This window comes from Calidris pugnax, unplaced genomic scaffold (genome assembly GCF_001431845.1).
Source record: "Calidris pugnax isolate Ruff unplaced genomic scaffold, ASM143184v1 scaffold82, whole genome shotgun sequence".
In the NCBI taxonomy this organism is placed as follows: Eukaryota; Metazoa; Chordata; class Aves; order Charadriiformes; family Scolopacidae; genus Calidris; species Calidris pugnax.
The window spans coordinates 674843-685780 of NW_015090833.1; the positions used below are offsets into that span (position 1 = coordinate 674843).

Here is a 10938-nt window from a genome sequence, read left to right on the forward strand (position 1 = left end):
GCAGTATGAAACCTGGCAAATCTTAAGGATGCCATACACAAAAGTTGAATTCTCAAGATGGTATATGAGGTTTGTGTGCTAACTGCTTTTATTTAAAGAGCATTTAATTTGTATTAAAGTATCCTTAACAAGACTATCAATATTTGGGGAGTATTCAGTTTACGTGAATATATCAGAATTTTAATCTTACTTTGTGAACACCACAGGAGTTTGCATTTTCAGTTTCTTAATGAATAATAATTGTCTTACTGAATATGTAAAGTCTTCTATTGTTTGTGAAAGAGAATGGGGGGTGGGGGGGGGAAATCTGGTTAAGTATTTCTGAGGGAACGACTGAGTCAGGAGGTGGAACGCTACTTAAATGGCGTCGAGTGTGATACTGCAGAGGGAAGAGATGTGGATGTTTCCTGTGTGCAGGTACTGAGTGTGAAGGTGGTTGAAGTTCAGCTGGTGTGATTGACTCGCTCTGCCAGGTTTGCTTCCTTTTGGCAAGACTGGCTTTAAGGTATAACTTCTTTTCCGTGGCGGTTGTTTTCCAAAATGCTTGGAAAATAGGAGAAGTAGAAAAATAGTTACTGTTTTGCCTCACTTTTGTCTCCCCTCTCGCTCCTAAACAACAGAAATCTCAGAAAGAAGTGAGAAGCAGCAGTTCTGGCTGAGTTACACCAGGTATTGCTGTTCAGTCTGCCCAAATACTGCAGGCTGATTGGGATTCTCAACGTACTTCTGTTGAGATGTTCATTGACTGTAGATCTGCCTTGGCTGGGAAGCCTGGCTATGGTTTTTAACTAATGCAAATAAACCAGCTTTGATTGCTGTAGGATGTCTTGTTTGTTTGGGCCTTTGCATAACAGACGCTCAAGTCCCTTCGAACCAAAAGACCTAAAATTTACATCCTAAGTCAGTAAGATCAAATTAATAAAATTCTAATATTGAGCCTGGGAAGCTAAACCCCACTAATTCCTGGTGTGACCACTTCTTGCTCTGCTCCACGTGCCTGTGTTAGGTGAGGGCAGCATTGCAATGCCATTGTGCTCTTTAGCTGCCTCCTTGCTGTCCTGTTGTTCTGTCTTCCTGACAGCTGGAGGGAGAAGCCTTCAGAGGGTTTGGATTCCAGAGTTAATGTGCTTCTGTACAACAAAATAGGCATCAAAAGCAGCTAGTATGTGAATGTTGCATCCTTGGCTTTCCTTTGCTTCCAGCTCTGCTGGAAGCTTTTATTTCCAGGGGGGCAAATGGTAGAGGTAACACAAAGTCTCTATTTTGGAGTCATGATCTTACTTTTCTTCAATGGCAGCGCGAGGGAATCTGGTATTATGAGTCGAAATGGAGACTGCAGATGCTTCGTGCCTGCAGCATTTGCGAGCTCCTGAGGGCAGTCTCAAGATGACTGGTGATTTCTGATTCCGCACTTTCCCTGCGAAGAGAAATGTATTAACAAGGTTGGGTTTTATGCAGCAATAAAAGTCACGGGTCTGCTGTTACCATGGGACCAAAGGGAGAGAATCTGTCTGTTCTTCTCCTTCTAAGAAGCAAGGCTGTTTGGGCTCTGTTTCATTTTACCTATGGCTCTTGTCCGTAAAGGTTTTCAGGGGTTGCCTCTGTGTTGCTTTAATACTTTTCTTTACAGTAACAAGGATCATCTCTTCTAGTTCTCCTGGCCCTCAAGGCCTGTGCTGTAATACAACGCAGAGAGGTATGTACCTGCCTGGAGGCACTCTGTTTTAAGGCTACGAATAGAAATCTCTTCACAACACTCCCCAGCATGCTGCCTTTCTGCCTATGAATATTTCAGTCGCAAACTGCCAAAAAAGTAGGTTTGTGGGGTGTGGAAAAAGGATGGGGGCGTGGAGCACGTGCTGGGACTGTGTCAGCAACTGACATATGTTCTGATCACCAGCAGTTTAGAATCACTTCTCCAAGAGTTTGCCGCCGACAAGGTTTTGCTGGGGCAGCAGGGCTGCATTATGGTAGCTGTAGGTTTTCACTCGCCTTTTTCTACTGCTTTGTTCTTGCTGCTGGCAGTCCCTGTGAGCCATGCCTTGGTATTGAAATGCAAAGAACATCACTATCTTTTCCGTGAAAAATGTTGCAAGGACTGTGCCCCTGGTAAGTAATTTTCATGGGATGTTGGTTATACTTTGCTTGATGTAATATCTATTAGTTAATAACCCACAGGTGGTAGAAAACAGGTCGATGGAATTATCGTTCAAATGGAAGCATAAAATGGAGAAAAAGCATTTGATGAAGAGACTTTCCTATCAGTCTAGACTGACAAAGATTATTTCTGTGATATACTAAATTTATGAATCCTCTTTGAAAGAGCTGCATATTGTTTATTTTGTGTGGCTCAGTTTTCTTAATATGTTGGTCTGGTATATTTTCATTGTGGGAATATTAGCTAAGAAAAGATAGGTGAAGGACAGTAATATAAACACTGCTATCACATAAAGAAGCTCAGAAATTTTGCGTATTTCTGGAAAACTTTAGGTAATTAATTCTCTTTCTAAAGGTGATTTGTTGAGCTTTCTTCCGTAGCAAGGTTTGTACAACTTAAGACTTGGTGGTTTTATTAAGGAAAAGGATTTGCTTGATTAATAGACAAAGATCAGCGAAGTGTAGCTTGACAGGAAATGTATTTGTTTCCTCCTTTCTTCTTGTAGGAAGGAACTGATTGAGTCTGAATTCTGAGTTTTGCACACATGTGATGGTCTTTTTTTTTCACAATCTGAATCTCTCTGAAGGCAATGCCATATTGAGAAGCGCAAATGCAAATTATCAAACCTCAAATACTTTAATAGCTGGGGTTTCATTCATGTAGAAATGACTTAGTGATGAAGAGTAACAACAATTAACAGGTAATATTGCTGTTCGAGGGGCAATCCCCTCGTCAGAAGGGAGTATTTTTAATACATAATGACAATGTACAATACAATATTGACTGTACTAAAAGAAGGGTACTTATATGTGCCTAGAGGGAGTGCAGATCCTGTCTGTAAATGCAGTTGCAACTTAAACTCTTGTGTATGGTTTTGTGCGCATCTTTCAGAATAGTTACTTTCTCTTTTCTTAAGTGATCCACACCAAATGGATGTGGAATGAACAGATGCAGTAGTATTATCTTTGAACATGCTAATTGGAATAAATTCAAACTTTCATGTAAGACTTGAGGCAGTCTATTGCGTTATTCTCAAAATTATTTAAATCTGAATGTTTCTGAACTTTAAAGAAAGGCATATTTGTATGCAGATAAAGATCATCCTTCATCTCTAAAATTTTTTGTTCTTCCTTATCCTGAAACAACTGTTTGCAGGTTTTTTGCATTGTTAGCAAATCTGCTGCTGTTGGGGAAACATTTCTTCCTAATCTCTTCCTGATTGTCTAGACTGTAAAAATGTGGAAGTGTATTGCATATATTGTGGTCACTAAAAATCTTCTGTATTTTGCCACGGAGAGCACTTAATAACATGCAGAGAAAATTAGAGTGAGCAAGAGACTTGGTGCTCATTGTTCCCCTACAGAATGGGAAAATAGAGAACTGAAATGAAAGAAACAAGTCTGTGAGATTTAAGCTCAGCTGTAAAAACCCTGGTTGTTAAAGCTGCCTCTCTAGTTCCTGCAGCCTGGGCTGTGCGGAGGGAAGCTGGGAGATAAAAGGAACGTGTCTGACTCCTTTTCCAGAACCCACTGATAACTTGCTGTTTCAGTTTGGGCGAGTGGCTTTGCTCACAGACCTTGCCATCCCAGTGCATCCATCTGAACTTCTCTGGAAGCACTATGTATTTTATCGGCTGGAGTACGTGGGTGCAGGCATTCAGAGCTCATTTCCAAATGCAGCGTGTGATGGAAGGGTAACAAATGCCCACCTTGTACCTTGTGCCATGTCTCACTGTTTGAGAAACGGAGCTGGTACCACCTTTGATGTTGCTGGGCGCTGATACGGATGCAGATCAAAATCTAACTGCATTCTTTCAGGCCTGATGGGCTTTCAGGATGCCAACAGGAAGGTACAGCGAACATTTATTCTTGGCTGCTTCACTCATGAATTTTCTGCAAAAAAAAAAAAGTCTGTTGCCATCTTTTGTACCTGTTTGGTATTACTTCGGGTTGAATTGCATGATCTATCTCATAAGGGAAAGCAGGATCTGTCATAAAGCCATTGTGTTACACCAGAGATAATGGCTGTGCTAAAAACCTGCTTTTTTCCTGACTCTTACTGACTGCAAACTGTGATGTCTAAATCCTATGAAAAGGTGGTCTGGAGAAGTCATATTTGGAATTCATTATGAGAATTGTTTGGTGCATTGCCTCAATGCTCAGCAAGTCATCAGGCCCCTCGTAGCCCATTTTAGCTGCTTAATTTACAGTGATGCTATGGGTCAAAACTTTTAGGGATTCTGCCATGTCTAAATCTGAATGTTTTCAGCCAGAGCTGTAAGTGGAACTGTTGCTTTCTGGGCCCTCTTTCATTCTAATGCATGACAATTAAGAGGATTTTGTTCTGATAACAATCAGTTCCTACTTCTATGTGGTCTTTGTTTCAGGTGAAAGAATGAGAAGCCGCTGCACAGCAACAACAGACACGGTCTGTGCCCCCTGCCAAGATGAGTACTTCTGAATGTTTTCAGCCAGAGTTGTAAGTGGAACTGTTGCTTTCTGGGCCCTCTTTCATTCTAATGCATGACAATTAAGAGGATTTTGTTCTGATAACAATCAGTTCCTACTTCTATGTGGTCTTTGTTTCAGGTGAAAGAATGAGAAGCCGCTGCACAGCAACAACAGACACAGTCTGTGCCCCCTGCCAAGATGAGTACTTTAATAGTGAGCACAACCACGGCTTCTGCAAGAGCTGTACCATCTGTGACACTAGTAAGTCAGCTCTATTGGGGGCATTTCTTGATGGGAATTTGGGAGGTGATCGGTGTTCATACCTTTGTGTGCTCCTCGAAGGCTGACGACCAAGTCCAAACACTGGACACTGGTCGTTATCACTTCAGTAGCTGGTATCTCCTGGTTGGTTCTGATGGTAGAGCCTTCAGAGGGAAGTGGGCTTGCACCGCCTGAAGACTGGTGTCTTCAGAATTGTTAATAAATTCTGCTCTCTGCAGTTGTTTCAGATAGGCACTGAGTAATTAATATTTTTTCTTGTCTCTCGCTTGCCCTGGATTCTTGTTGCCAGCGAAGGGGAGCAAGGAAGTGAAGAAGTGTGAGAAGACCTCTGACAGAATTTGCATGTGTGCTGCAGGCTACATGCCAGACGTTGGCCATCCCCTGCGAAGCGGTAAGTTGGGCGTGTGTCAGACTCTCCAAACTCTTGCCTCCGCTTCAGGTGAGACAGTGGTTGTTATTTCTTGTGTAAAAACTGTTGTTGTTTGTCTCACTGATGTCTCCACACAAGCGTTAATGGCAGCTGTCAAGCTGTTCTTCTGTGTGATACCTGAGCTGTCAGAAATCTTAATGCTCTCCTTGTTAATATGCTGATGTCTCCACACAAGTGTTAATGGCAGTTGTGCAAGCTGTTCAGAAATCTTAATGCTCTCCTTGTTAATATCCATAATTAGCCAGTAGAGGAAACAGCAAACCTTGCCAATTGCAGACTTAAAACAAGCCTCTGAGCATGTTGTGTTATTCTGACTCAATGACTATGGTTTTTAGAGGCTCTGTGAGTTTTGTTGGGTCTGTATAAGCTGTACTAGTATAAGCTATTAGTGTAATTCCTGTGTAGCTGTTATACAGTTATGTTCTATAAGCTGTACTAGTATAAGCTATTAGTATAATTCCTGTGTAGCTGTTATACAGTTATGTTGCAAACTGAACTCAAATTCCCCCTCTTTCTTTTTTTCCAGTCTGCTTACCATGTCCTGAAGGGTTTTATTCCACAGGAGGGAATGAAAACTGCCAACCTTGGACCAAGTATGTATCACTGACCATGTTCAAAGCAACATGTTGGGTTTATCTTATATTTTTGGGTTTATCTCTATCTCTTCTGATGCCTAAATCACGGTGTGTAGAGTAAACCTGCAGTAGGTGCAATGAAACTGTGTTCCTCGTGACTCTCAGTAGCCTTGATCAGTGTGTGTACTGATTTGTAAGCATCCACCCTTTCTCTCTTCACCTGTAGCAACAACAGTATTCTCAGCCTTTTGTTTTTTTAAAGATCTGGATGTTTTGTTTCTGTAGCAAAAGGTTGCCAAATGCAGATGTGCTTCAAGACTGTTAGGTGCCCAGGTGTGGAGAAAAACAGAATGTCAGTTTTTTTCCAGTAATAACTTTGATTCACTTAGTTGTTCCTCACATAGCTGTGGAACCTAGGAAAGGTGAAGCCTGAGTTTGTATTGATAAAAAAAGTATTGTAATATTCACTCATTTTTTTTTCCATGGAGATTACATCGAGTCATAGTGCAACTGTTTGAAACACTGCACTCATTTATTTTACGTCTGTAGTTGCAGCGTTCTTGGGAAAAATACCCTTCGACCAGGGACAAAAACAGCTGATGCTGTTTGCAGCCACCATGTCACCCAGCCAGCCACCTCTCAGGGTGCAACACCTGCTCTCAGTCTTTCCACCACTGACCACAAGAACAACACGTCGACTGCAACGTTCTCACCATCCAGACCCAGCGTGATCCCTTTCATTTGCACAGACACAAACAGCCCCACAGAGACCAACTGGGGTAAGGAGAGGCTAGAACCAAGTCTAGTCTCTATTTACTAGAGCTGGTCAGTAATTTTCACCTGAAATTGATTTCATTGGGAATGAAATCACACTCATTCTCAGAAGCCTTATCTGTATTTTACACAGTCTTTCAGCAAGACACATACAGGATGACTTCTTGCCTGGCAGCTGGGGCTTCTAGACTTTGTGGTTCAGGGGTACTTCTGGAGTTGTAGGTTCCTTCTTTTGAAGCTGGAAAGCCATGGGAACTCCAGCTAGAACCGTGCATCTTTTTTAGTGTATTATTCTATTTTTCCTTCCAGGGTCTTTATCACTTATCCTGATTTGTCTGATACTCCTCATGGTGAGTGGAATGTCCATCCTCCTGTTGATTATCCAAGCAGCCAAAAAAGAGACCAAGAGGAGGAAAACCCGTCAAGGTGAGTTTCTTTTTAGGGGTAAAAATGTACAGAAAAGAATAATTGGGGCCCTGTATTTGAACTGTGATAATTGTTTCAATCATTACGAGGGGTTCCTGACTAAGTAGCACAGTGTCATCTGCAGTTAATGCCAGTGATTTATCCTCTATTTAGTCCTGATGCAGTGGAGGTCACAGTGTTTCAAGTTTTGCATTCCTACAGAGCACAGATTCCCCTACTTGTTGCCATGCAGGATTCTCTCTCTTTCTCTAACTCCTCCTAGTTTTTTCCTCCCTTATGCCCTGCAAAATTGATGTAATAATTTTGTACAGGGAATTCTATTCAGTACAGAAAGGATTCTCTCTCTTTCTCTAACTTTAACTCCTTCTAGCTTTTTCCTCCCTTACGCCCTGCAAAATTGATGTAATGATTTTGTACAGGGAATTCTATTCAGTACAGAGAGGATCCAGAATCAACAGTTTTTTAAAGAGAAGACAGTGAACTTTTTTGCCCGAATAGAAGTGAACTGTCTTGAAGTGTCACCTGCAAACACAGGAAGTGTTTGACTGAGAAGAGCTGAACTCTGTAGTGAGAATTAAGTGGCAGCTCTTGAATCAGGTCACAGCTGCCTCATGTTCCCTTGACAGAGCTACGGGGAAGTGTATTTTCACTGTCCCCTTAGTATTTCCTAGCACTGGCTGGAAAGGCCAGCACCGACCCAAATGTCATTCAGGTCCATGGTCATCTTTGAAACTAGAAAAGTCCCTGTCTTCCCTTTTCCTGCCCTTTCTACTCTGTACAGTATTTTTAAATGTTTTATTATTATTCTCTTGTCTTTCAGGAGCAGGGAGCTGTCGATTTCCTGTCCAGGAAGAACAAATTGACTCCAATTCTAGTCTTATCAAAAACTGACTCCACGTTACGTTACTGTTTCCTGCATTTCTGAGCCGACTGATTGTAACAAGTAATGTGAGGGAGCATTCTGTGGCTGTGCATGTGGATGTGTGTAACTGTTTAATTGCACTTCAGTTGCTTTGGGTCTCGTTGGGCAGCCCCTTTGGCATTAGGGCTGGTGGGAGTAGATGTTCTTGCTGGAATCATGTGGTTCTTTCTCTTCAGCAGATCCTGTGCACAGCATCCCTGTCGCCAGGACTGAGTTCCTAATAGTCCTTTTTGCATTTGTAGCCAATTCATAGTGATGGGCCTGTCTTTGGGCTGAAGAAAGTGTCTCTGAAGCTGTAAGAGCTGATCATTGAGCAGACAGAAAAACAGGGAAATCAAAAGACTTGCTTTATGGCTGAGTTTATGTCTTGGCTTACAATTCTGAGCTGCTAAGCAGAGCATGTCTCTCTTTTCTCAGTGCAGGTGTCCCCAGTGTTTCAGTCTAGTTCCCAAATGAACTCTTCTCGCTTTAGGTGGAGAATCTCCCTTGATGAACCAGTGCCCTTTGTGCTTCCATTTTTTTCAAGTTATTTCTTCTTGGTCAAGTTGAATGGCATGTGTGAGCCAGGCCTCCAGAGATAGTGGTCACTGCTGGTCACTCTGCTACTGGCCATGTACCAGAACAGCACCAGAATTCTGCTGCTGGCTGGTTAGTGGCTGTTAAGAAATGGCTGTTCAATGCCACTTCTCACTTTTCTGCATTTCTTCAAACATATCCATTGAGAAATTGTCATGTGAACATATTGAGCATTTTACTCATTATCAGGCTCAAAAATGGAATTACCCATGATCACCAGGTAGCTCCAGATCTCCAAGTGTTTGGAAATCTCCATGGAGATCATGTGTGTGGAAAGTAGAATATGTGGATTGCCAGAAGGCAAAAGGAACAGTGATTTCTGATTAGAACATTATTAGTGGAAACTGTATTTCAAAATAGGGGTAAAGTGCCACTCGTCTGCAATGTAAACTTTAGTACTTGCCATGTCTGTCTAATCTTTTCTCTATAAGCCCTGTGCAGTTGACACACTGTGTGGACATCCTGGTGTCTATCATCAGCAAGGCTGCTTTGGTGAAGCTTGGACATCTCCACAGTCAAATTGTTCAGCTTAAACCACTTTTGTGGGACTTGGTTGCTTGGAACAGAGGGAGAAACCCAGAAGCAAGTTTGGTTCCAGGCAGTGCTCTGGCTTTGGGCAAGGTCTATGTCTTAGGTTTAGGAGCATGTACATAGACATTCAGAGGTTTTCTGCTGCTGAATGACAATTTTGTGATGGTTTGGAAAGGTTTAACTTCTTAGATGTTTTCTGTTGATAAGAGGCAAGAGCTGAACTCCTAACACAGTGCTGACTCTCTGGGCCTTCAGGGGTTGCATTTTAGCAAAGGCATCCAAAGATCACGTAACGGTGGATAGATGTGCTCTGACCATTCGTCGGGATGATCACCTGGTGTGTGCTCTCAGTGGAATCTGCATTCAAGAAGTGTTTTTGATTTTGGTTTCTGTGCAGTTAAAATGCCTGGTGGTTTTGCCCATGCACTGTGTGAAATGAATTTTACTTCTGTAACGTTTTACCACAAGTTCATCAGTCTGTAGTTTTGGAAAGCGTTCAAGTTTTAGATGGCAAGTCCCAAATCTGAAGTGTCTGTGAGAAACCTGAAGTATTACTGTCAATAGCTTTTGATGTCATTTAAATACCTCAGTGTAAAAGTTCAGGAAATAGTAAAACTTGGGGGTTACATAATTCGGAAGTGTTTTTCACTTCAAATGTAACTCCTCAGTAGATAACTCATTAGCAATAGGTATTTCATAAGCACAATACCAAAGCATATGCCCAAATATGCAACAGGAAATGTATTCAAGAATACAACTGGTGTCTAGAAACATGTTTTTAAACATATGTTTTCTTATATGTTATACATATGTTGTACTTAGCAGTGATTTCCTATTTTGAAGTGCATATACAATGTATATAAATATTTGTATTATATACGAAGTGTGATTAGTGACTTTTTGAAATAAATGGTGGTAGCAGCTAGATCTGTGTGGATGATGTGTGTGATTGCAGAGGACAAATGAGCAAAAAGTTGCTCTTTTGTGCATGTAATTCTCACGGAGAGCAGGATCCCCAAATGGCCAATCCTGTGGCGTCGCTGGCTTTGAGTTCACTTCATGCCTTGCTGCTTGAGATGGCTGTGGATGGTGTTTGTCTCTGTGAATCTGGCTGGGCAGCAGCTCTCACCTGAGAGTTGCTGGGCTATGGTCAAGGTGATGAGGCTCAGCCCCTTCAGATGTGGAGGTCTTTGGAAGTGTGCTGTGGCCTAAATGCTGTCATCTTGCGGGGAACTGGCTGGCAAAGTGATAAATCTGAGAAGTGCATTCCAGGGAGCCCCCAACAAATTCTCAGAAGCGATGCTTATCGAGGTGGTAGGCTGTGCTGCAGAGGCACTAAAGCAAGTGCTGTGTTTCCATGCAGCTGAGCGTGGTGCAGATAACTATGAGCTGTGGCAGGGTTGGGGTTGCACAGTGAAAGCACAGCCCTCGGGAGCGGATGAGCTGTTGGCTCAGCAGAAATGCCGCTGTGGCGGCCGAGCTCCTCTGTGGTGTGGGCTCATGGGCTCTTTCCACGAATCTTACTTGTCACACAGGAAGGTGCCTGAGCACACTCACCATGTTCTCATGCCTTCCTGCAGCCTCCCCAGCAGGAGATTTCCCACAAACTGGGGGCATGGCTTCCCTCTGCTGGGAGAAGGAACCGATACTGGCCTTGGAAGTGCCCAGCAGGGAAGCTGAGAACAAGTTGTATTTGCTCTTTGGAAGACTGAAGACACACAATCGGGTGTGGTGTGTGGCTGGAGGGCTGTAATTCCGAGCCCTTCCAGGCTGGAAATGCTGTTTTTTGTGAAAATCCCTGCCTATGAGCTGGT

The 10938-nt window shown here is 42.6% G+C and overlaps 1 protein-coding gene across 1 annotated transcript; it reads left to right on the forward strand.

The window, feature by feature from the left end:
• The first annotated feature begins 1456 nt into the window (after positions 1-1456).
• Positions 1457-9924, forward strand: TNFRSF4 (tumor necrosis factor receptor superfamily member 4). The gene is made up of 7 exons (XM_014941466.1): positions 1457-2109; positions 4747-4869; positions 5180-5281; positions 5847-5913; positions 6445-6674; positions 6979-7095; positions 7916-9924. Exons 1-7 carry the CDS (start codon positions 1968-1970, stop codon positions 7984-7986), a joined length of 852 nt encoding a protein of 283 aa, XP_014796952.1. The 5' UTR covers positions 1457-1967; the 3' UTR covers positions 7987-9924.
• Positions 9925-10938: the final 1014 nt, after the last annotated feature.

Excerpts from the sequence above, each read along its gene's own strand:
- TNFRSF4 (XM_014941466.1), top strand. The coding sequence starts at position 1,968 with ATGGTAGCTGTAGGTTTTCACTCGCCTTTTTCTACTGCTTTGTTCTTG. Across the intron at positions 4,870-5,179 it reads CTGTACCATCTGTGACACTA|CGAAGGGGAGCAAGGAAGTG; the intron begins GTAAGTCAGCTC and ends TCTTGTTGCCAG. Across the intron at positions 7,096-7,915 it reads GAGGAGGAAAACCCGTCAAG|GAGCAGGGAGCTGTCGATTT; the intron begins GTGAGTTTCTTT and ends CTTGTCTTTCAG.